This window comes from Helobdella robusta (assembly GCF_000326865.2).
Source record: "Helobdella robusta unplaced genomic scaffold HELROscaffold_2, whole genome shotgun sequence".
Taxonomy (NCBI): domain Eukaryota; kingdom Metazoa; phylum Annelida; class Clitellata; order Rhynchobdellida; family Glossiphoniidae; genus Helobdella; species Helobdella robusta.
This window is the reverse complement of record NW_008704083.1, coordinates 2,808,385-2,834,422: the sequence shown is the minus strand read 5'-3', so window position 1 is coordinate 2,834,422 and position 26,038 is coordinate 2,808,385. Positions and strand designations below refer to the sequence as shown.

The following is a 26,038-nucleotide window of genomic DNA, read 5'->3' as shown; positions in this document are numbered from 1 at the left end:
TCACTCCAGAAACAATTCATTCCTTTGTCGTCGTTGGATTTTAAATAATTACAAAGTTTGGTCATAAATGACTCGGCTAAAGGTTTGAGAGACCTTGCGTTCAGTCCACTTAACTTGAAGAGATGCGACAAGCTTCCTGACACACAGAACTGCTGATTGGCAATGATAGCCATGTTCCAATCGCTTTTATCACTAAAAGGTCAAGGCAATTACCAATCCAGCATGTGAAACCTGAGGCTGGATGCACCGCACTGTTTGCACGTGCCTGCAGCCGGCCATGCGATTTAATTAACATTAATAAACATTTATCGTACGTTAATGTTAATAATTTGATTTAATTTAATTTAAATTTCAGTTGGAAACTGTTTTAATTTAAAATCAATAAGCGATACTTTGAGGTGTACTTTAATACGGAGAGCTAGCTAGCAAGCTAAATTTCGAATCATTTGAAGCGAGCGTAAATATCAAAATTGAAACCTTTAATGAACTATCGAGAACTAACCAAAACTTATCAACGACCAAAAATGGAAGAAAAATTATGTGGATCCATTATGAATGGAATTGAATTGTATTCACGCCTCCTCGCAAAACGTGAATACAATTACGAGCAAGCAACAGAGACTCGATTGGAGGTTTAACGGAACAGACAGGACAAACAGTTAAAACAGTTATTAAACGGGCTTGGAATATCTTTTGTGAACCTGTTGTAAGTGATCACGTGTTTTAACTTTTTGGACAAAATTTAACAAATGTTTACATTAAAAAAGAAAGTAGATGACTGCTTTTATGTTTGTTTTTTCATAACAGGATCACGTAAACAATTAACATGCAAACAAATGGCGTAATGTTCATTAATATTTTTACTTTACAACAAATTCTATTAACTGGTTCATATAAGTCATTAACATTATTCTTCAGGTTTGTTCAACGTTAACTTGTCTGTTCTTTTTATTTCATTATAAGATTCATGGAAAAATATCAGATCCTGTAAACAAATTGTTATAAATCTGTTTAATTAAAATGATTAAAAATACATATTTAATTTGAATCAGAGTTTTGAAAGAACTTGCCTAACGGTACATCGGCCGAGCATGGATTGACTTTTACATAATGGACAAATCCTTGGCTTTTCACTTCTGCTTTGACAAATCCAAAATCAAAATAAATTTTGCATTCAGATATTCGCGTGCTTTCAATGAAGAGATCAACTTTGTTTCCTAAACGAGAATCGAAGAGGACCAGCCCGGGTTCTACGGCCACGTCGAAGCCCTGACAGTTCGCTCTCTTCTCGCATGCTTGTTTGCATTCGCGTATGTCTGCAATACTTTTTACTACGATAGCTTCATTGCTCGTTGTGTTTGCTGACTGGTAGAACTTGGAGCGAGAATTAATCCGGACGTTCCATGCAGTGCTGCACAGATCAGCTGCATTTGAGAAAATAGTTTTTAAGAGTTTGTTATTACATCTCAAATATCAATTGTTCTAAAACATTTAGGATTATTTTCAAAAGTGCTATTCTTTAAAATTTCAATTGATTCAAAAAATAATATTTTTAATGGAGCATCGCTGACATCTCTTTATAATTGCTCTGATTTGCGAACCATTCCAACATAAATTAAACCTTAGCTAGTTGTAAGTTGAAACAATTTTTTAATTATCATTCAAAATTAAAACATGCCCTCAGTTAGTTTTCTAACATTCATCGGAGCATGGAAAGAAAAGCTTCCTGTAGACATCACCCACTGGACTGGAGACAAGATCCTCATCGCTTATCTGGACGTGAGACAGTTTGCACACGACAGGCGCGTTGCTTGGCTGGCTTACCATTATCGTGTGCAGCACCTTCATTCAATGGATGTTATCACATGCATGTCACACATGTCAACTGCTCATGTATGCAAACATCTGCCGAGAGGCTTTCAACATTTCCCAACAACACTGTTTGATGCTCGCAGATATTTATGGATTTGAACATTTTTTGGAACAGAAATTAATTTGTTGGATTTCTTGATGATTCAATTGATTTAATCAGTAGCGTTCAAAATAATAATAATAGTAATAACAATAATAGTAATAACAATAATAATAATAATAACAATAGTAATAATAATAAAAATAATAATGTAAACTTTTTTATTTTCCAAAGAAAGAGCTTAAGTAAAATCAAAATATTGACAATGAAATAAAATTGAATAAAATTAAGTATACAGTTAGATGAATAAAATAAAAAAAATGAAGATAAAGTGTTAGAGTAATACGGATAGTCATCATTGCTTGTCATCTTATGAAAATAAGTACCATGATGATAAATAGTATAAAAAACTTCACTCATTGTTTCTATCACAGTACAAAGCATATGATGACGAAATTACTGTTAATCAAGCTAAATCTAAAATAATCGGTCCAAGTTATATCAATTAAAGACATATTAAAAGGATTGTAAAAGCCAATTGGCGATATTTCAAAGGTATTAATTAAAATATTGCAATGCTTAAAGTCATCAATAATATTATCTTTCAAATTACCAATATATTTATTCATTTTAAATTGTTTTGATTTTATGAAGTTAGTTTCATGGCAGACAGTCAGTTCAAGTATCTCGATCGTGTCTTTGTTGCGGACAGCAATGTCAGGACGGAGTGATCTGAACAAGTCTGTTATTGGTCGTATCTTTTCCCCTTTCAAATCCGCAAAAATCTCGACACCCAGCCTCATGTCTACCATGAAATTATCGATAATTATTTTTAAAATTTTGTTGTGGCAATCTAAGTATCTGCTCAATGCAGATGATGAGCCACAGTTTGACATGACGTGTTTGTTCGTTTGTGTTGCATTGCAGAGCAAACATGATGCATTTGTAGTTTTGCCCCATCTGAAGAGGTTGGCGTTTGTTGGTAGCTGTTGAATAAGGTATTTTCTGGTGAATTTATAGCTGATAGTTTTACAGTCGACCTGGACCATCGCGTTATCTCGGAGCTATTGATGTACTCTTTTATTGATTTCACAAGGGTACCTTGGCATTGCAGCAGCGAGAGATGATTAAAGTTCGTTTCATAATGCTTCTGTTTTAGAGCATTCATTGTTGGTTTTAATTCAACATTTCCCAGGATCAGGTTGTCAATCTTTCCATAATTGTTGTGAGATTCACTCCACAATGATCTCATTTCTTCATTACTATTCAATTTGAGATAACCACGGAGTTTTAGACGTAACATCTCGGCGTGCTGTTTCAACGATTTTATGTTGAGGCCTCCAGTTTTATACGGCAGCGAGCTAACTTCGGCGATGCAACTGCTTATGGGCATTGATAGCCATTCTCTTACTGTTTTTGTCACAAGGCGGTCCAGTGTTTTCTATCCAGGTTAGCGAAATATTGTAGGTGCGTAGTTCAAATGAGATTTGAGTAGGGACAAAACGCCTAAGAACTTCCAGCTTCCATTGAACAGTTATATCCAGTCCACCAATTTTCCTTAGCATAACCTTGAGCTTATTGTGCAGTGTGTCTTTCTCTCTGGTATCTTTGCCCTCAAAATCGTACATTATTCCTAAGTACGTAAAACCTTCGTTAATATTCACCCGGGGAATTATTTCATCATCTATTGTCAATTGAGGCAAAAGCTGCTCATACTTTCCGTCCAGCTTCCACATCCCAAATGTACAGCATTTGTCAGTTCTCAGTTTCATACCCGTCTATTTGCACCATGCTTGGCTGAGATTGATCAGTCTCTGGGCACTCTCGGAACTGTTAGCAATGATTGCCGAATCGTCGGCAAACTGAAACCAGCCTCTGGATTTTAGATTGGCATCCGCATTGTTGATATTGTTTTGCATCTAGCATTTTCATTAGAGGATTGAAACAGAGGTTAAAAATTAATGGTGAGCCTGGATCACCTTGTAGGACCCCCTTTTTTACTTGAATTGGGGAGGTTAGTTTGTTGCACGCCGATACAGTTATCGAGTGATCGGCGTATATTGATCTAATTAGATTGCTGACCTGGTTTGGGATGTGGTGATAACTTAGGATAGATGAAATTAGATCATGGCTAACCTCGCCAAATGCATTTCTTAAATCTATGAGGGTAACAATGATTGTCCTCTGATGTCTCTTGGCGTCCTTTAGAAGGTGAGATAGTAGTTGCGTGTGTTCAGCTACACCGTCAACTTTGAGGTATGTTTTATGTTTGAGGTATGCCTTTTTGGATGTTTTTATTAATGAAGTTGTTTGAATCTAAATATTTGTATATTCTATTGTTTACAAATGTTGAGAAAATTTTATAGAATACTGGTTGAAGTGTTATTGGCCTGAAATTCGTTGGGTCGTTGGCGTTTCCCTTTTTTGTAAATCAGTATGGTCAACCCTTTTCTCCAGCATGTAGGGATCGACGACGTTCTCCAACACTCAACCAGTAATAGATGAAGGATTGTGCGAAGTATGGGACATTTTTTGAGAATTATTATTAACATTTGATCTAAAGGACAAGGAGATGCTTTCGACTTGCATTTCTTGATTATTGAGAATATTTCATTGTATGTAGGAGTATTGGTATTGCAGGCAATTGAAGGGATCGTTAGAGGTTCGATCCAATTTGGAAGGCGATATTTATTGTGAAATGGGTTTTTTAAAATTTTGTTTAAAAATTTGTTGGCTTCTTCGACGCTAAACAGTGGTGACAGAGCGGTTGTCGGATTTAGTAATTTTTCACACGTTGCCCAGAATTTTTGTTTTAATTGGCTTGTGATATTGACTGTTTTTTCAGCTTTTATCGCTTTTGCTGATGATATTTTTGATCTAATATGTTTGCTCAGCGTGCTAATTTGGACGTCAAAATTGTGGTTGTTACGGCCTAGCAGCTTTAATTGTCTCAATTCTGACTTTAGTTTGTTGATTGGTTTATCGAGTGTTGTTATTGAGCTTGATTTTTGATTAAGAGTGCCGTAGTTTGATGCGAAATAATTGTAAATTAGTGTTTGTAGAGTGGTAGTGAAGTTATTGATGTCAGTAATGTTTGGCACTGTTGCTATTTGAGAGTGGAAATATGCATTGGCTTCAAGCCAATGAGTTGTTGTTTTGGGTAGTTTAATCCCTAGGAGTGGTGTATTGTTCGTGTTGTTTGCCGGTGGCAGTGATGTTGGCGGCGACGTTGATGTTGACGGCGGTGGAGATTCTTTCTGTTGCATCGGAGATGACGTCAATTTGGAATCCGCTTCTGGATCATTTGGAGATTTTCTCGAATTTTGCAAGTCCTTGAATGTTTTGCACGATCGTTGGTGCATTCGCAAACCTTTTCTCCCTTTACATCGTCTACCACAGCAACAAGTTGTTAAATTGTAATCAGTATCAACGGCAATATTATTATTTAAATTATTGGCTAGTAAATTTGGAGAAATTATGATATTTTCACCTGTTTGTAAACGTGCATTATTGTAATTGTTACTGTTTGCAGTAGATTTTGTACAACGCCAGGAGTGGCTTCCGAGTTTAACAAGATCTCTAAAGCAATATGGGCATTTTGCAGCATTTACTATTAAAATTAAGTTAAAATTATAATTAAATTTAATAGATATTTAGAATTAGGAAAAGTTATAATTAGAATTATAATTTTATTCGTCATAATTTTTCGCAATTTTTACACCTATTTTTTCTACTTTAAAACGATATAAAACTCGATTAATGTAACTAAAATAGTGAGCTAGTAGAAGTCTGCCAACTCTCGTATTTCGCAATATAATAATGATAATAATAATAATAACAATACTAATAATAATAATAATAATAATGGAAACTTCTTTTATTTGAAAAAATCGACCTTTTCAATAGAAAATGAAAAGAAAATCAAATCGTTAATAAGAAAAGAGAAAGAGAAAATTGTTAATGATTTAATTTACGTCATTATGAAGACCCATAAAATGTTTACATCTCTATAATAATAATAATAATAATAAAAATAATATAATTTTATATAGCGCCCTAACAAGCGACTATGGCGCTTCATTACTATTACAACAAATACACTGTGTAAAAACACGTGAATCAACACATCGCACACTTTTTGCATGCGATTGGCGGAGATTTTGTTATATTCGAACGCGGACATTGCAACATCAAAGCCAGGCACCTTAACCACTACACTACCGCGCCGTCGTATCTAAAATAATTTTTTTTTGTAGTAAGTTTAAAGTAATTTATTATAATAAGTAATTTAATAATTTTCGTTTGGATTGAAAAATTGTGGAAGAACCTGGAAAGCTTTGCAGTGGACGTCAGTCTGGCAGGACTCACGACACATCTCCATGCTGCTGACCACCAGCTGCTTCACCTTGATCTTCCCAGAAAAAACACGATTGTAATGGGGCGTGTAGTAAACGTTGCATCCTGAGGAAAGTAGCGTTTGATGATTTTTGATCGGGTTGATGTCATGTAAAAGTTGTTTCCATTTCAAACTCTGAGAAATATAATTTATGTATGCGCTAGAATAACGCTTCAAACTTCGATTGCAACGTACTGATGAGTAAGCAACATCTGCGAAAGCGATCTACCAACGTAAGAATAAATAGCACTGAGCACACTACAAACTTTTAACGCATCTTCTCTTCATGACGACCACAATATTTCCCACTTTCTTCACCTCACTGTTCAGTTTGCTGGCCTGCTGCATGTCATAGTAGGAGCAAACTGGCTCACGCGCCGATATAACAGCGGCATAGCAGTTAGCATTGTTCGTACAGAACTTCAAACACTCTTCAGCGGACCTCAAGTGTTGCAGAGCACCTGCCTTCTCTGTGTAGCCGATATTTTCCAGAATTACCCATTCGCTGGAACAGACTTGAAACCAATTTTATAAAAAAATAAAAATTTAATTTAGCCACATTTTTAATAAAATATTAACTGCTAAATTTAAAATGAAATAAATGGTAACGTTTCATTTAAATTTGAATTTTAACTGAATAACTTATAATTTTATAAAAAATGGAATACAAAATTAATTTTATTTTCATGCCAACGAATGAGAATATAGATATTTCTGTAAAAAGCACGGAAACGATAATCTTCACAAAACGATGATATATAATTAATTTATACAAAACTACTAAATTATAAAAGACATATTTGTCCATTAACTGATCTGGCAGGTGATGAACTCTTTTTTCAAACATGAAATATTGGAAATTAAAGAACACAATCGACAGCATCTCGTTCGATGTCGAAGGACTCACCGACTGGACAGCTGTCGACTCTCTCAAACATCAGCACAGCGTTTGCAGCGCTCAATTTTGAAAAATCGGGAAAGAGTGTGTCCACGTTGAGAGAGGCAGAACTCCTCTGCGGACAGTTAACTTCGCATCTTCTGCACTCGACGTTCCTACTTTCGTTGGAGTAAACGACGAAGAAGCCCAAGCATCTGTCGTCAGCCACGCACCTGTTCATGCATTCGTATTCGACGGGTGCCGAAGGGGCAGGTGTGGTCGGCGTGGCGAGGAGGAGGTCGCCCTGGCAGGGACACAAGAAGGTAGAAGAGGGTCGAAAGTGGGGGAAGCATTGAGGGAAGTGATCTGACACGTGATCATAGTAATCATGTTGAAATAATGCAAAGTTTATAACAAATTTATTATCTGTTTGAATCATAATTTTTAATAAATTAAATTAAGGTGGAGGATGCTTTGCTTTTTTGAACATAATTTGAGGCTAATCAAGATAACATACAGGTCAAAATTTCAAAACGTGTTTCTTTTTTTTTTAATTTCTCTCCCCACTCAATTCATATGGCCTGTCAGAAGTTTCGTTGTATCATGAACATGAAATGAACGTCAAAAGGGGTCAACAATAGCTACTACAACTACAAACACTTACCAGGAAATTGAAAAACGGATCATGTTAAATGTTAAAAGGAAACATTGGCAAGCAAAAAGCACCAACCAGACGTGTGAGCAGCCCTTTCGTAAACATACAAGCCCTCAACGTTCACATCTTCTGTACTTTCTGTGGAGCCATTAAAATTGGCAACCAACTGACATCTGATAGAATTCGTTTGATGGTTTGGCGTAGAAGGCAGTCTGACTGATTGGAATCCGAAACATTTGGTATTGTTGGCACACGTCAGCATGCACTCATCCACCGTGGAATTGTCCAAGGTCGAAATGACCAGTGGATCGGCCGAACTTCGGTTGGCGGATGATGCGGTGATAACTTTTGGAAAGAACCTCCAAAAAGACATTTGGTCTGCCAGGTGGAGGTTGTTAAGAAAGCAATTAAAACACGTGCACGATTCTTAAATGCAAATTATTTTACAATTTTTTATTCAAAAGACAGTTGATTCAAAAATTTTTTTTTAGTTTTGGTAAATATTACGATTGTTAATGTTCATGTTGGTGCAATTTTATAAATTATTTACAAATGTTTTCTTACTTTTCTGAGTTGAAACCAAACTGAACAACATTAGTAATCTTAAGAAATAAATTAACTTCATTATGAACAATGTTGCAACTTTTTATCGACAATTTTCTATCTCGATTAATTATATTATATGTCTTGTTTACAAAATTTATTCAAGTTTAAACAATTCAACTATGTTGCTAATAACTGTTATCGCGCACAACTGAACACTGAATCATTGAAGCTGCATTAAGTTCAGTCTGTCCAATGGGATATCTTGAAACTGGCCAATCCTTCGATATGCGTGTTAACAGCATAAAGCCGTATGTTCGTCTATGAAAACAAAATAGAAAGAACGAAGCTCTACCATTTAATTATTCAAAACATTTCAAAAATATTAACAACAATAACAATGTCTCAACTTTATAAATTTCACCAACATAAAATTATGTCAGCGCAAAAATCTTAAAGCAGTAAAATCTTTATGTCCAACAAACATTCAACGCGTTTTACAATAATTTCATTCGCAACATGTTCACGTTAAAATGTTAACAAATCCATTAAAGAAGCGTCGAAGACTGGTTGAAAGTTCAGGCGAAGACCTTGGTAAATCCTGTGAAGTGAGGAAATTAAACATTTGTCCCATACCACACTGGACATTTGTGCGTTTCAATAAAAAGTTACTTCAAAAAAAATAAGAAAATTATTTGATTAAAGTTAATATCAGCATCAAACTGGTCCATTATAAATTCATTCACTAAGTTTTTATTGTTTAATTTGGTAGTGGCAGCCATTTTATTATAAGTCAATCAATCAATCAATCGATCAATCAATCAATCAATCAATTAATCAATCAGTCAGTCAGTCAATCGATCAATCAATCAATCAATCACCAACAAACTTATCAACAATCAAAACAACTAATCATTCATTTAATCAACAAACACAACCAACCGACTAACCAATCAACAAACCAACCAACCAACCAACCGATTAACCAACCAACCAACCAACCGATTAACCAACCAACCAACCATCCAACTCACCATCACTCCAGCACGGATCGGCATAGTAGAAATGAATGAACCCATCAGACCATTCAGTTAGTTGCACCTCGCGAGGACTCAGCAACAAGTAGCATTCAACTGATGCGAGAGATTCAACAACTGCGACAGATGGCAGTTGCAGGATCTTTATAAATTCATTCGCCAGGTTTTTGTCGTTCAGTAAACTTGCGACGAAGCTGGACTGACGTGCCTGCAGTGGGCGCCGGACCGGAGATTCGGAGGATAACATGACGTCGAAACCGTAGCAAGGCCTCGAGTGATTCAAACATTCGTGCTGGCATCTGACGCCAAATTATATTAAGTCGTAAGTGTAGTCGTTTAAATCTAAAATTATTCAACGTCACAACGTTAAAGCGTGGTTCTTCACAGAATCACACGTTGCTGATGAAGGACACGTTAGTCTCAGTTTCAATTAGTTGCCCTTCGCTAAGTATCAAGCAGAGTGCACACATTCACAAAGTAAGAAGCACACACAAGCAACCTCATCAATGAGATGTTTTGTATGAGTGTCCGTGCCTCCTGCTGGTGACGTATGTAGCGGTGGTTCAACTGCTGGGACCATATCTTGTTGCAACCTTTCGAAATGTTGGAGTGGATGCAACTTACAGATATGATCCCACATGTATTATGCTGATATTTTATTGATACAAACTCATGTAGAGTTACGCACAATTTAACAAAAGTCACCTTCAAAGCAGGCATCGCTTCCACAAACAAACGATTAAATGTGTGTATTGAATATTGAACATAAAAATGGTTATTACTTTGTTTCTTAATGGAAACCGTCTGTTCAATTTTTCTGAAGCCGTATTTTGCGGCTCGTGCCAGCGGCTGGTCGCCACTGAGCAGCGTGCACTTCCTTTCAAGATTGCGCTCGACGAGCATCAACAACTCGCGCGACAGGTGCCGTCGTTGCTGCTTCTGTTGTCGATACTGGGCGATGAACTTCTCGTTCAGTTCGAAAGACAGGCAGGATAAGCTGAATGAACACTTGTCCCTGCAGATCTCGTAATAACGCTGCACTTCCCGAGGTTCGGCGGTTAAGTTGGAGAGGAAGGTTGAGGACCTTTCACCGAGAGGCGAGTAGGAAACGTTCGACCCTGCAGCAAGTGGTCGGGGAAGTATTGTTGTACTTTCAACGCTTTCAACTTAAGGTTGAACTTTTAAGTTTTAAATATAATTACACAACCACCGTATTGTTGTGAGAATTTCTGTTATGAAATTTTAAACATAAACAGATTTTAATTTAATTCTTCAATTGAATAAGCTTATAAACATGAACTTAAATTATTAGTAAAAAAGTTAAGCGAATTTTGCAAAATAAGCTGACAAAAATTGTTAGCAACAACAACAACAATAACAACGACAACAACAACAACAATGCCATTATCAATAACATCGAAAACAAAAAATTAACGGTCAAAAAATTATTAACTTTAACAACAACATCAGTTAAGTGACCACCACCAACAACAACAAAGTAAACAACAACAACAACAAAGTAAACAACAACAACAACAAACAACAACAACAAAGTAAACAACAACAAACAACAACGACGACGACGACGGCCACACAGGTGCATAACATTACTTTTAACACATCTCCTCAATGTGTACTCGACGGCTCCCAAATTTTCAATCGTCTGCATCACAAGCTTCCCGCCACTTTCCCCACTTGCAAACACACCACCCCCATCATCAACGCTGCCGATGTTCTCCCTGTAGAACTGACATTTGGGGTAGTTGAGCTTCATTACGATGCCGGAACAAGATGGCTTCTTCTCGCAAAACCGGAAACAGTCCCTTTCGTCCGTGATTTCCTGTTGCGGTTTGATCAATGTGATGCCGAAGGATATCTTGCCTTCGAACAACTTGGACCAGGAGTTGTAACAATCTGTCGGTGAAAACTTAATTCATTGAGGCTATGTGTTGATGATAATGATGATGAGGAGGAGGAGGAGGAGGAAGAAAAGATGATGACGGTAATGATTAAGATGATGATGATGAGACTATGAAGATGATGATGATGAGACCATGAAGATGATGATGATGAAGATAATGATGATGAAGATGATGATGAGACTATGAAGATGGTGAAGAAGATGATGATGATGAGACGAAGATGATGGTAAAGATAATGACGACAACGACGGAAATAATAACTATGAATAACGTAATTTTAGACTGAGCAATAATAAAGAAAATGATCATGATGATTACAATTTCTCATTTCGATCCCAACGTCATCCTGGCTACTTCAATCAACACAAGTCTTAGCTGGAATATTGCATAAACGAAATGGAAAATTAAAATCATTCCAGTGAAAATTTTAACAACATAACTATCTATAAACTACTACTACTACTACTACTACTACTACTACTACTACTACTACTACTACTACTACTACTACTACTACTACTACTACTACTACTACTACTACTACTACTACTAATGATAATAATAATAGCAAAATATTTATTACTTTTGTTATTTCTAAAAATTTGTATAAATGAGATTAAGAACGAAAGTATGAACAAGAAAATAAAATTTCAGTGCACTCATGATGTAGGTAGGTGAGGTACTCCGCAGCCGACCGTGCAATTATTATTGTGAGGCAAGTATCGAGTAAGAGGTGAAGTGGAAAGGAAACTCGGATTAATAAGGAAAATATGAATGTAATAATAATAATAATAACAAAGTTTAAAGTGGTTCAGTAGACCAGCATCTGTGTAAGAACTACTAGAAAATAAGTGTCCTAGTATCCTAGCTCTCCTAGCTTGATTTTAAAATTGTTGATTGAATCCACTGAGTCAATTTCATTGCTCAGCTCGTTCCAGGCGTTTACTACCTTGCTGCTGAAGAATCTTCGCTTTATTGGATTTTCTGTCTTAGGATGCAATTTTTTTATTATTTTTTCTTATTTTTTGTACATGTTGAAAGTGCATTAACTATTACATTAACTCTGCTTGTGTGCGTGAAAGTATATAATTACATGCCCACCACTGCTAAATTAAAGATTCATGAAAGAACAAAACGCCAATGCCTTCCATGATCCATGGATGATCGTCATAGCAGTTTCAGTGTCAAAATATGAATCCGTCTTTTTAAATATATTTCCATTGTAAACGTGCTATTTAATTTAAATTTATTTCATTTTAAATGTGCCAAATTAAATTTAAATTATTATTCTAATTATATAAGGTTAAAATTCTAATTTATTACTTTTAATCTAACTTTACTTTTAAGTTGGCTTGCAAGTATTGATTGCATGGTAGGCAAAAAAGTGTAATTTTACTAAAATAAATTAACAATTCATATAACTAACACTGAGCACAGGAGAGCACTTTCCTGTAATAAGTCACTCCTCCTTCATACTCGCCAATCACTTGACTACTTCTCAAACATCTGCCATCAATGCCATCATCAACATTGTCATCATCGTTATCGTCGGGGTTTTCGTCATCGTTGCTGTAGAATCCATCGTTTGGACAGACGACGCACTCATTGTCATCTTCTTCAGCTGTTATCACGATGACACCTCTGCAGAGTATATCCTCTGAGCACCTCGACATGCAGGAAACTTCAATTGTTGATGCTTGCCAGTTATATTTCCCCTCTTGCGCTTCCTGCTGCTTCTTTAAGTTTAAAGATTGGTTGATGGCTGGGTAGACGATGCTGTAGGACGGCACGCATTCTGCTCCGTCGGCTTGCGTTAGAGAAACTATGTCATGTAATGTAATGTAATGTAACATGTAATGTCATGTTGCATGTAATGTAATTTAAGATGTAATGTAGTGTAATGATATGATGCTTGAAAATATTTCATGGCACTATCACATTATATTATAATTCATATGATTACACTGAAATGGACGCTGATATTTGTTACGGAATATCAGGCACGTTGAAAACGCTTCACATTTCCAACATTTACACAAAACGTTGTTGCACCAGCCAACTCTACAACAAACAAAACCAACTCTACAACAAACAAAAATTAATCAACTACACGTGTGAACTGTGAAGGAATGACGTAGGAACTAACCGAACATCGCGAACAGTCCGAGAAACGGGACGAGATGTCTTACGAAACATTTTGAGAAAGTCATGTTGCCCTGCAAACCTCCCACCACCAACGTCAGCCCTTCAACAAACTTCATTGCATGTACCACAAAAAACGCCAATTAAATATTTGTTTCATAAACTTTGAAACATAAACATTCAAACTTGAGAATGGTATCAATAATATACAAACCATTCGACAATCCTCGAACGTGTAAGCATTCAACGTTCATTGTATCAACACCTGCCTGTATGGAAGCATTTCTTTCGTACGTTTGTTAATCAGACTGCTTCAGAAACGTGATTGTATGAACTAACAACTGTTGTTTTGTTATTTCTTAATATATGCATATTTTCTACTTCTTTGCTGGTTGTATGCAGTTTTGTGCAACTCAACCGGTGTCCAAATATTCTTATTGTCTTTTTTAATTCTGATAGAAATGTTTTTAATGAAGCAAACTTTTAATTATAAGAAATTTTATTTTCAGTTGAGTACATGATTGTATCTGATTTCAGACAGCACCAAGAACGTTTTTTACACCATAATTAATATTTATTAGCTCGTACGAATTAAAACTGAGTAATGAAACAACATTTTTTGCCACACAACAAACAAATTTAAACAGTCTTCAAACTTTTCAGTTGCAAAACTTCGAAACAAAATTAACAAAACGTCGTCACACAAAAACGAAACAAATAAAAAGTACTGATTTAATAAAATACTGAACGACATTTCAAGATGAAAAAAATCCTCTTGGTTAATTTCTAGCATGCTGGGCAGGCAGCGATCTCCATGCTTGTTCGTACCAGGTGACAGGTGTTAGGAATTTTGAAGAACTTTTTTGATGCTCAAACCAACACAACACAACACGTTCAACAGATCCGGAGCCAGAACGCAATCACAAATTAGTACGATACTTCTTCATCAATAGTGAGATCGTCTCTGTAATCGAACCGGGTTACCATAAAACTGTCCAACAGTGCAATAAACTACGGTGCCCATGCTCTGTAAGCCACACTGCCAACTACGACAGCTTGGACCGTAGCATGCAGAGTACATAAAACTAACAACATCATCAAAACAACGGTAGGCAAAACAAGAAAAAAAGCGCATGCAACTTAAACGCAAGAAAGAGATGGACAGCATTGATATAATTTCAAATTACAACAAGAGAGGTAGGATTATTTTTGCAGGCTTGGCACAGATTGCCATCTCTGATTATGGTTTATAGTAACGACGTCGCTGTAAACTTTTGTAGAAAATGTCGAATTGAATGGCTTGCTCGCTACGTAGGTCGAAGCATCAGCAATTTGCTACTAAAAATTATAACATATAACAATGACTTGGCTTGACATGTGACATAAATTGTAATGATTATTATAAGCATTAAGGTCTTTGAATCAAATATCTCTGAAAATTGGTCTTACTGAATCTATTCATCGTACCAATCCACACGTCATATCTATTGTTCTAGTCCACGCACTGCTACAATGCATGCATCAGACCAATGCATGCATTGTTTTAATCCATGAGTAATATCAATTCATGCTTCGTTTCAATACATGTATTGGTTAAGTTCAAGTATCTTATCAACGCATCCATTGTACCATTGCATGTATCATATCAATCTATATTTCATTTCAATGAATGCATCATATCAATCCATGCATCAAATCAATCGATGCATCATATCATATTGTCTAATCCCAAAACCCAGCCCAATTTTGAATTTTTCGTGCCAATGCATACCAAATCCAGACATCTTAAGAATCAATGCATCATATTAATGCACTCATCGTATTTATCACTTCATGCATCATATCAATCTATGCATTCACATCATATCATTGCATGCATCCTGCCAATGCAAACATCGCATGAATGTTTTTTGATCGCATGATTTTTTTGTCAATTTCAGCCAAATTAAAATTGAAAGCGGAAACTACCTTTCAGCTTTCAAGTAAACGATGCAACAACGACGTATTTGCTTTTGAATGTTCGTTCGTTCGTTCGTTCGTTCGTACGTTCGTTCGTTCGTTTGTATGCTCATTCATTTGATTGTTTGTTCGGTTATTTGTTTGTGCACGCTAATTTTATCTTAAATGAATTTTGTTATTTATTTAAAATGCCGGAAAATGTAATTAACGACCGTTTGAACTGTTTAGAAACAATAAAAAAACATATCAGAGAACAAAATGATCAAAAAAAATCTTTGATGACAACCTTCTTTTCTATTCCTCGCTTCGATGTCTGACGTTTGCATTCATATGGCAGCGCCGTAGTTACGCTGGCCTCATCAGCATCAGCTGCATTGCTCGCTAGCAGGACATGAGGTAGAAACAAACATTCAAGAATGCAGAAGAAAGTTATTTGAAATTTTTAGATGTTTTTTATTTTCTGCTCAACAATTTAATTTTTTTTAATTTTTAACATTCATCTTTTGTTGAAAAGCAGCTGAACAAAGTTTCAAAGATAAAGGCACGGGCAGTCAGTTTTCAACCACTCATTGTTTCACTTCATGTCGTTTTATTTGCATGGATGGCTCAAATAGAAAAGGCAAAATATTGGATAGTAATCTGACTCAAGTTCAAAAAAAAAATAAATGATTAAATAATTAAGCAGTTATTAAAGGCCAGTTATAAATTTGTTCTACTTTAAACAAGAGATGAGAATCAAACCGAATCCAAACTGAACTCGAACCGAGCCAAAACCGAACTTTGCTTACGATCGAACCGAACCCAACCCAAAACGTCTCGTTAAACTTTTAGTTTTTGTTTTAGGCTCCTATCAAAATTCAGCCATTTTCAAAAATTCAAAATTTACTAGATTTTTGGATTAGGCCGTAATTTTGTTTCAAAATTGTCACATAAGTTTAAATATATAAATGTATTTTTGTATGTATGTTTGTGTTTGTATCTACACATGTCTGTACTCGTTTGCACATTATAAAAATTTATTTGTTTGTGATCATTTATGTAATATAAAATAAGTACAGGGTAAATTATTTGAGAAATGATTCTGAGCGAGATAATAGGCTCGTTGTTTATTATTATTATTAGATGATTTTTATAACACCCTTAAAAGTTTCTTACAGGCGCTCCACGTACTTCGAACCTATTGTTGAAAAATGAATGTCTTCAACTGTTTTTTGAAATGAGAAAGCGACAAATTGCGAGCACGCAAAGTTAACGAAAGATCATTCCACGGCTCGTTGTTTAAATTAAATGTTACTTCAAACGATTTTTCATCGAGCACCTCTTTTTCCGTCGACATTCGCACGTTGTTTAGTTTACTGTAAGCTACAGCTTCGTGATTTTAACGTTCGTGAATTTCCGTAATTTTTTCTAATTGTTGAAAAGTGCTTAAAAATTAGGTGTTATTGTATTTTCATGCAAAATTATGTTTATAGAACAAATCAAAAACAAATTAAACTAGCAAGACACATTTAATAAGCCCACAAAAGAACAGGTAAAATCAAACAGGAAATTTCTTACACATAATATTTCTTCATTTCTTAATCTTTTTAAGGCTTTTAGAATTTTAACAATTCTATATTTTTTAATTTATTTTCTAATAATTTATTTTTTCACGTAATTTATTTTCAATTTTCCACCTCATGACAAACTATCTCACAATATCTTTAGTCTTAATTTACGGAAATATAATAAAATATACAAAAAATATACAAAATGAAGTGAAAACTGAAATATACAAAATATATAAGTTAAATATACAAAATGGCATTAAGACATAAACAACATGTAAGAGTTGCTCTCTCTATGAAGCACGACATTTTTAAACGAACGACTGCCTATTTTGCAATAAAAACTCATTTACGATAAACGTTTACAGAATTGTATCAAGTATTAGCTGTTTAGATCAGAAGATGTCTGTTTGGATTTATGGCGATAATGTCGAATAAACATGAATAACCCACAGAAATGTGAGGAACGTTATATTAGTTTCGAATCGATGGCAGGCCACTCATCAACGCTTGATCGTGGCTCTAATGTATGAGAACACCAAACCAGGAAGAACAGGGATGTGCGCTCCAACAATGGTCATCACTCGTCCGGTCGTCATCAATTAGTAATCAATAGGACGCATCGATGAGTAACTGACCAGTCGTTCATTTTGTTTTTTTTTCCAAAAATTTGTTTGTTCACCAAAAGAATAAAACAGGCAATCAAAAAAGCAAGCTTGTGCAGACTACCTTGACTAAGTGCACAAAAATAGGAATTAATTACATTTAAATAGAATGAAGTCACATAACCAGATTTAGAAATATGTCCATTTTCTACCACTTACGCTCTTAATATGACAGGACAACACTGCAATCAAATTATGACGATTCAAATCTCAGAAGGACTCAATTTCAAGCATGATCATATCTTACTCAAGCGCTATTATCTTGAAGTCATTTCACAGTGACAACATCACAAAATTATCATATCAGCATAATGATAAACATCGAAACATCAACATTTTCAACGACACATCAGTCATCAACATTACAAGATGGAACACATAAACAGCCTCAATAATATCAACAACAACAACCACAACAACATCACAACACCATCATTGCATCAACAACATCACAACATCAACAACTCAAACTCAACGACTCAACAACAACACGCAACAACAACACAACAACAACATTAACATAATTTAAACAACAACAATATCATAACATCAACAGCAACGACATCAACAACAACATAACAGGAATCTAACACAACAACATCATGACATCAACGACGAAACTTTAACATCATCAACAACAGCATCATAACATCAACTTCAACAACACAGTATCAATAACAACATCATAACAGCACAACAACCACATTATGACATCAACAACACAATACCATCAACAACAACGTCATAACATCAACAGCACAATATCAACAACAACAACATCATGACAGCACAACAACATCAACATCATAACATCAACAGCCTTTTTGATTTCTATTCTTGGTGGGCGTTTTATTTCACCGGTTTGGTTGAAATGGTGAATAAACAAACTTGAACCAGGCATAAACATGAAGTTAAACCTGACGCATACTGAAATATGCGTTGGAATGTTAAACTTGAAATTATCAACATCAGACAGACCCAACATTTCTAATGACTGTTTAGTGTTCATAAATAGATGCAAAATGTTTGAACGAGTGAACGAACGAATTGATAGATGAATGAATGAATGAATGAATGAATGAATGAATGAATGAATGAATGAATGAATGAATGAATGAATGAATGAATGAATGAATGAATGAATGAATGAACGAGTGAACGAACGAATTGATAGATGAATGAATGAATGAATGAATGAATGAATGAATGAATGAATGAATGAATGAATGAATGAATGAATGAATGAATGAATGAATGAATGAATGAATGAATGAATGAATGAATGAATGAATGAATGAATGAATGAATGAATGAATGAATGAATGAATGAATGAATGAATGAATGAATGAATGAATGAATGAATGAATGAATGAATGAATGAATGAATGAATGAATGAATGAATGAATGAATGAATGAATGAATGAATGAATGAATGAATGAATGAATGAATGAATGAATGAATGAATGAATGAATGAATGAATGAATGAATGAATGAATGAATGAATGAATGAATGAATGAATGAATGAATGAATGAATGAATGAATGAATGAATGAATGAATGAATGAATGAATGAACGAATGAATGAACGGATGAACGAACGAACGAACGAATAAATGAAGGAACGAATGAAGGAGTGAATGAATGAAAGAACGAATGAATGAATGAGGAAAAAAATATGAAATTAGGCTGACAATTGGGCAAATATTGATGAATATGAAAATTTATGGGAAACTAAACAACAAAAACAACAATAGCAACATCGACAACAACAACAAAAACAGCATCATCAACAACATCAACAACAAAAAATACAACATTAACAACAACCGCAATCACAACAACAACATTGACAGTCACAACAACAACACCGACAATCACAACAATAAAAACAACAACAACAACAATGACAATAATAACATCAACAACAACAACAACGACACAATCCATCAAATTAAGAAAGAAAATTTCATCATGCGCACGTTCAGCTTGCAGATGAGACAGCGTCGTAGGAGGCATCAAACAACTGCTGCAACAAACATGACGAGTGCATAAAATCGGACTAAACTGAAAACGAAATAGAGAAAAAACAACAATAAAAAAATCGGTGACTGGCTGAACACAAACATTGAACCCTGGCAGCAACCAAGCCACACTCACACTTTTCAAAGTGGAACAAATGCATGCAACAAGTTTTTATTACTCCACGTCAGCTTTACATACATGTTTCCATATTTTTATGGCTCTACAACTAATTAGAAATACGATGCAGTTCGTCGCCTGACTCATTTCCATTCATTCATACCAATTCATTCTTATCTGCCCACTTATTCACTTTTATTCATTTCTTGTGTATTCATTCCTGCCTTTTCATTCTTGTTCATTCATTCATTCATTCATTCATTCATTCATTCATTCATTCATTCATTCATTCATTCATTCATTCATTCATTCATTCATTCATTCATTCATTCATTCATTCATTCATTCATTCATTCATTCATTCATTCACAATCATTTGTGTTCATTGATTCGTGTGTACTTGCTTGTGGGCGCTCATCCCCTCATTCATCCGTCCTTGACATTGACTGTTTGTTGGATGAGCAATCTTATTTACGAGCAGGTCTGCAGTTATTTTTGGAACAAATGTTTCTGCCATTTACTTCATCTTCTGTGAGATGATGATAATACTACTACTACTACTAATAACAACAACAATAATAATAAGTATTATTATAATTGTTTTTATTATCATCATAATTACTCCTCACGTTCGTTGATGTTCTCAACAAACCAACGCCACATTTTTCAGCCTTCCTCGCAACTTCCACCGCTACAAACACGCACGAGACACGAACACACCAACCAGCTGATGAGAAAAGCTGCCTGCCACATGTTCAAGTCAGGAAGAGTTTTATGTGTTGACCGGGCAGGCAATCGAACCAGGTCAGCATTCATCAGTCTGCCATAATTCAGTCTTCAGTGATGTCCAATTATTCATATACGAACTAATAAATAAAGACAATTAACTTGTTAGAATTGGTTACATCTCTGACATCACATGGCTGCAACAAAACTTTGAAAACATTTTAAGGGAACTAAATTCTGTTTGCACTCTAAATTCACTTAGAGTTGCACTAAATAAATTAAGTGAAAAAATTCAAATGTTTGATAACTTTCATACTCGTAGTGACGCTCATCTTTAAACATTGCTCAATTCAAACTATAAATATTCATTTCTTATAATCAATAACCATTAAATGCTCAATAAATACTTAACATCGTACGGTGGGCAACTTAACAACTGATCCCTTTCCTGATGCATGCCTCTTCCATCTACAACCTCCCACCAAACCCCTTCCATCTTACCCCCCCCCGTTACAAGCCTCTGCATGAACACGCCTATATGTCTTATAAAACAGATTTTTAAACGTGTCCTTACGGAATGTGTGTGTAGGTGTGCGTGTGTGTGTGTATGTGCGTCTGTGTGTGTATGTGTGTGTATGTGCGTGATAAACATGCACGCGATACCCATAGGCATGTTGTGAACCCGCAGTGAGATTGCGCGCGTACAATACAAACATTACTGCAAATAGATTTCATAATTCAATAGATCCGACGACCAACACACCAACAAACACTTGTCTGACAACCATTTCGTTTGTTAATGCTTTTTCTCAATCGGAAATTAAACTGAGATAATTGTTCTGACTTTTAAAATAATTTTATTTTGGACACGACAATACATTTGATCCATTGTTTACAAAGCATAAACTTTCTTTTAATGATAACATTGAATTGTGCATTCATCATCCATGACTGTTGTTTGTGTTTTAACGTTTGTAAACTTTGTTGTGAATGTTTGTTGAGTTGCATATTTGCCGTCAACATCCCATTCCTTTGTAAGCTCCCAACATCCATCCGTCTATCCATCCATTCATCCATCTCTCATATTTTTTCATTGAACTTCCACACAATCCTGCTGCGTCAGAGTCACGCACGAATGCAAGGCCAACTGCTTCCCGGTCATTCACAACAGACGTTCCACGAACGCTTTAACTATATTTTTGAAAAATAACAGCAATATTAAAAAAAAATTCTGTAGAATTAAAATACGATAAACAAAAATGCAGTCCAATGGATGCAGCGTGGAGAAAACATCGTCCTCATTAAAAGTAGGACGTTCATTTTACAGCAAGAATGGCGGCGAGCTTTATTTGAAATGTTGCATAATTTACGACCGTCCCTGTTGAAGATTTGTATGAGAAAATTAATAAATTGTGTGGTTTTTGTGCTTGCAATCTACATGAGTACGAAAGTGTTCAGATAGGGCACGGCTGGGACGAACGGACGAACACATGTGCTCCGAAATGTTGTTTATTGTTGTTTACTTTTAATCAGGAGCATATATTAAGTCTCACTCGTCTGTTCTCAAAATGAACCATGCTTATTATAATAAAATATGCACAAAACTTCAAAACATTCAAGCAATAAGAATGTACACAATTGAATGACTTAACTTACATGTTTCGGACTGACGGGTTTGTACGAAATCTTACAATACATTCAAATATTCACGTACAAATAGGTATAATCTCTTGAAACGTACGAACGAACGTGTGTGTAAAGACAAAAGATTGTTTGCGCTCAATCATTTCTACATTTTTTCATTGCGTACATAAACAAACACAAACGAATGGGGTTATTGCGTTTGGCCGAATGCTTCTCTGCAGTTCTTGAAATGACTTCAGGATTGATAACATCGTCTACCATCGAACAGCCCACCGTTTCATCCACTTCAACTCAATTAGGCAGCTCTCTGCAAGTTATCCATCAGACTCTCGATAATCAAGCAAATCGATGAATTATTAATCACCTGACAGAAGCTGTATATATATATTCTATCTCGTTTGGTTAGAATAATTTTCGATTTTTTAAGCGTTTCCGAAATATAAACCTCGCTCAATCCTACTTTAAATAAATTCAATCAATCAATCAATCAGTCAGTCGGTCGGTCGGTCAATCAATCAATCAATCAATCAATCAATCAATCAATCAATCAATCAATCAATCAATCAATCAATCAATCAATCAATCAATCAATCAATCAATCAATCAATCAATCAATCAATCAATCAATCAATCAATCAATCAATCAATCAATCAATCAATCAATCAATCAATCAATCAATCAATCAATCAATCAATCAATCAATCAATCAATCAATCAATCAATCAACCAATCAACCAATCAACCAATCAATCAGTTTATAAAGCGCTATTTCCGCGATTTTCAACAGCGCTCCTCAATGAATTTTGCAAATAGATGAGTCTTGAGATTCGCTATGAACTTCGTAACTGATGGAGAAGTAGTCAGAGAAGGGAGGTAAAAAATTTCAGAAAAAAGGGCCAAAAAGTAGTGAGAACAAGAAGACGATTGTTAACTGGGGCGTTAAAGTGCAATTAATATATCTAATAAGTACTTAGGAAATAATTTAGTTTGAAACTTATACTTAAATGTGCAAATTTTAAAAATTATTCTATATTTTATAAATTATCAGTACAAGAGAACAAAATATGGAGATATATGAGAAAAGGGCACATGCAACTAGACGGGCAACAGTTAAAAGCTTTTCTTAAAGGATAGAGTATAGAATCAGGAAGACCATAGTAGAGAGAGTTACAATAATTAATCCTAGATAAGACTAACGAAGTAACGAGGAGAAGAGAAGAATCGTCAAGTAAAAACAGAAGTTTGTTTATTTAGACCATAGTAGAGCGAGTTACAATAATTAATCCTAGATAAGACTAACGAAGTAACAAGGAGAAGAGAAGAATCGTCAAGTAAAAACAGAAGTTTGTTTATTCTACGTAAATGAAAGTAAGAACTTCTAGCAGCTCTATTATTCTGAAAAGAAAGAGACACGCTAGAATCAAAGATAAAGGCTAGACTACAAAACTTATGAGATACATCAAGAGTTTTAGAATTAGGTAAAATAATAGAAGGATTAAAAATATAACGTTTCGATTTATTAAAACAAATAAAATCAAATTTAGAACGATTAAGTTTAAGACACATAGAGTCAGACCAAGCGATAACTGAAGAATGACATAGAGATAGATTATGAAGAACACTATTGAGATTAGATGGAGGAAAAGAAGTATAAATATGAGATAAGAATCTTTAGCATATAGTTGACTAGTGAAAGAAAAATAATTAATAATACGAGGTAGTTCAAAAGTGTAGACCAGTTGCTGATAATTTTAAAAACACCTCAATCTTTTAAGCGTAAATTATACGAATTCAAAATACTTCGTCACCTTATGCGGGTATGATGCGTTCGCAAAGGTCAAAAAGGTTCATCACACTCTTCCTAGGTTCAGAGAAATCAACAACACGCCACAACCGCCGTATATGAAGACATGCTGAATGGCGCATCACACACGAAGCTTCTAATAGGCGGGGATCTTCTCGTCATATTGGAGCCCGGTTATCGCCAAACAGCACATGACGTCCTCAAACATCACGCTGCCCAGCAAAGAATTTTTGAACGATCCATTATCACGTGGCAGTATTATTATTATTATTATTATTATTATTATTATTATTATTATTATTATTATTATTATTATTACTATTATTATTGCTCGAATAATACGAGGGTTGGACGTTTACGTTCAGCTCACTATTCTTAAGCATAATTTTGATTTTAAGTCGTTCAAATTAGTTTTAAAATAGATTCTGTTGTCTTGAAAAATTTAGAGGATTATGGCGATACATTTAAAATTAAATTTCATTAACCTTAAATATTTTATTTTAATTATTTTAATTAATTCAATTTATACTGTTAATTCAACTAAATGTCCACATTGCGACAAAACATTCGTTAACGTTAATAAACACTCCTGGAGGTGTACTAAAAATACTGCTAATTCAAACAACAACGTTGTTCGTTCAAATGTTAAATCAAACATAAACATTTCATCTGATATTTATAATGGCAATTCTGTGGACAAGCATTCAATAAATTTAGAAAATAATATTATAACATGTTGTTGCGGAAAAGGATGCAAAGGCAGGAAAGGGTTAATTATGCACCAGCGCTCATGCAAAATGCATAAAAAAATTCAACTAAAGGATAACCAAACAAACGAAGTTGACGACACAGCATCACCTCCGGAACAACAAACGTCTCACAAATCAAGTCGCACAACACCAATTTCTCCATCAACGCCGGCCAGTGACACAATCGAATCCACTCTGCCGGGTACCAAACTACCCAAGACGTCGACCCAATGGTCCGAAGCCAACGTTTACTTTCAACTACAACAACAATCACTTCCAAGCTATGACAATATCGACAACTTCACGTCCGCCTTCCAACAAATGATTTACAACTATTTCGCCACAAACTATGGCACTCTTAAACAACAAACAGTCAATAATACCAGCTCCAACAAATCAATCAAAAATCTAAAAAAAGAACTAAAACAGCTAAAGCTACTAGGCCACAACAATCAGCGCTTCGATGACCAAATCATCACAACAAGCAAAGCGCTCAGAGCTCAAATAAAGTCAAAAAAATTAACAAAATGCGATCAATCAGTCGACGTCACGTCTCAGCTAAAACAGCGCTTTTGGGGGACATGTAAGAAAATATTCGACCAAACAGAAAATTTGAAACCACTGTTTGGTGTCACTGATTGCCATCAATATTTTCTTTCGATTCTCAACAATCCTCATCAAACAAAATACCAAATACCTAGCTGGGCTCCAAAATTACAAAAGCCTCCAACACTCTGCAACACAAGCCCTCCTACATACCACGAAATTTCAACAATAATCCATAAATATAAATCAAAATCATCACCATGCCCTTTCGACCAGATTTCGATAATTCCATTTAAAAAATGCCCAATACTACGAACAATTCTCCACAAACTGTTGGTTCAATGCTGGGTATCTTGCAATATCCCCACTTGCTGGAAAAAGGGTTTCACAGTCCTCATCCACAAAAAAGGGGACGCCAACGACCCTTCAAACTTCAGGCCCATAACATTGCAACCAACTTTATACAAAATATTTTCATCATTCATCAACAATAAAATATATAATTTTTTAGAAAAAAATAGTCTGATCAACACAAACATTCAAAAAGGGTTCTACCCAAAAATCGATGGTTTGACCGAGCATAATCAGCTCTTAAGTCATCTTCTCAACGATGCCAGGAAACATCAAAGAACTATAATTGTTTCCCTACTCGACCTTCGAAACGCGTTTGGAGAGGTCAACCACAATCTCATCTCATCAACTCTGAACTTCCATCATATTCCACCTCATATAATCAACTTAATTAAATGCATATACACGAACTACTCAA

General features: G+C 35.1%; 2 protein-coding genes across 2 annotated transcripts; one reads left to right on the top strand and one right to left on the bottom strand.

Moving 5' to 3' along the window:
- Window positions 1-1,038: 1,038 nt before the first annotated feature.
- Window positions 1,039-13,648, bottom strand: HELRODRAFT_188253 (hypothetical protein; the record flags this gene model as incomplete). The annotated part of the gene is made up of 13 exons (XM_009017192.1): window positions 13,489-13,648; window positions 12,769-13,164; window positions 11,032-11,334; window positions 9,920-10,538; window positions 9,424-9,719; window positions 7,916-8,218; window positions 7,216-7,551; window positions 6,575-6,823; window positions 6,240-6,373; window positions 6,014-6,146; window positions 4,405-5,402; window positions 1,698-1,842; window positions 1,039-1,424 (listed from the first exon to the last, which is right to left on the bottom strand). Exons 1-13 carry the CDS (start codon window positions 13,601-13,603, stop codon window positions 1,039-1,041), a joined length of 4,413 nt encoding a protein of 1,470 aa, XP_009015440.1. The 5' UTR covers window positions 13,604-13,648.
- Window positions 13,649-14,275: 627 nt separating this feature from the next.
- On the top strand, window positions 14,276-16,112 carry HELRODRAFT_160202 (hypothetical protein; the record flags this gene model as incomplete). Its single annotated transcript, XM_009017191.1, has 5 exons — window positions 14,276-14,315; window positions 14,386-14,513; window positions 14,597-14,729; window positions 15,425-15,502; window positions 15,958-16,112. The coding sequence occupies 5 exons, from the start codon at window positions 14,276-14,278 to the stop codon at window positions 16,110-16,112; spliced, it is 534 nt and encodes a 177-aa protein (XP_009015439.1).
- Between the last annotated feature and the right edge of the window lie 9,926 nt (window positions 16,113-26,038).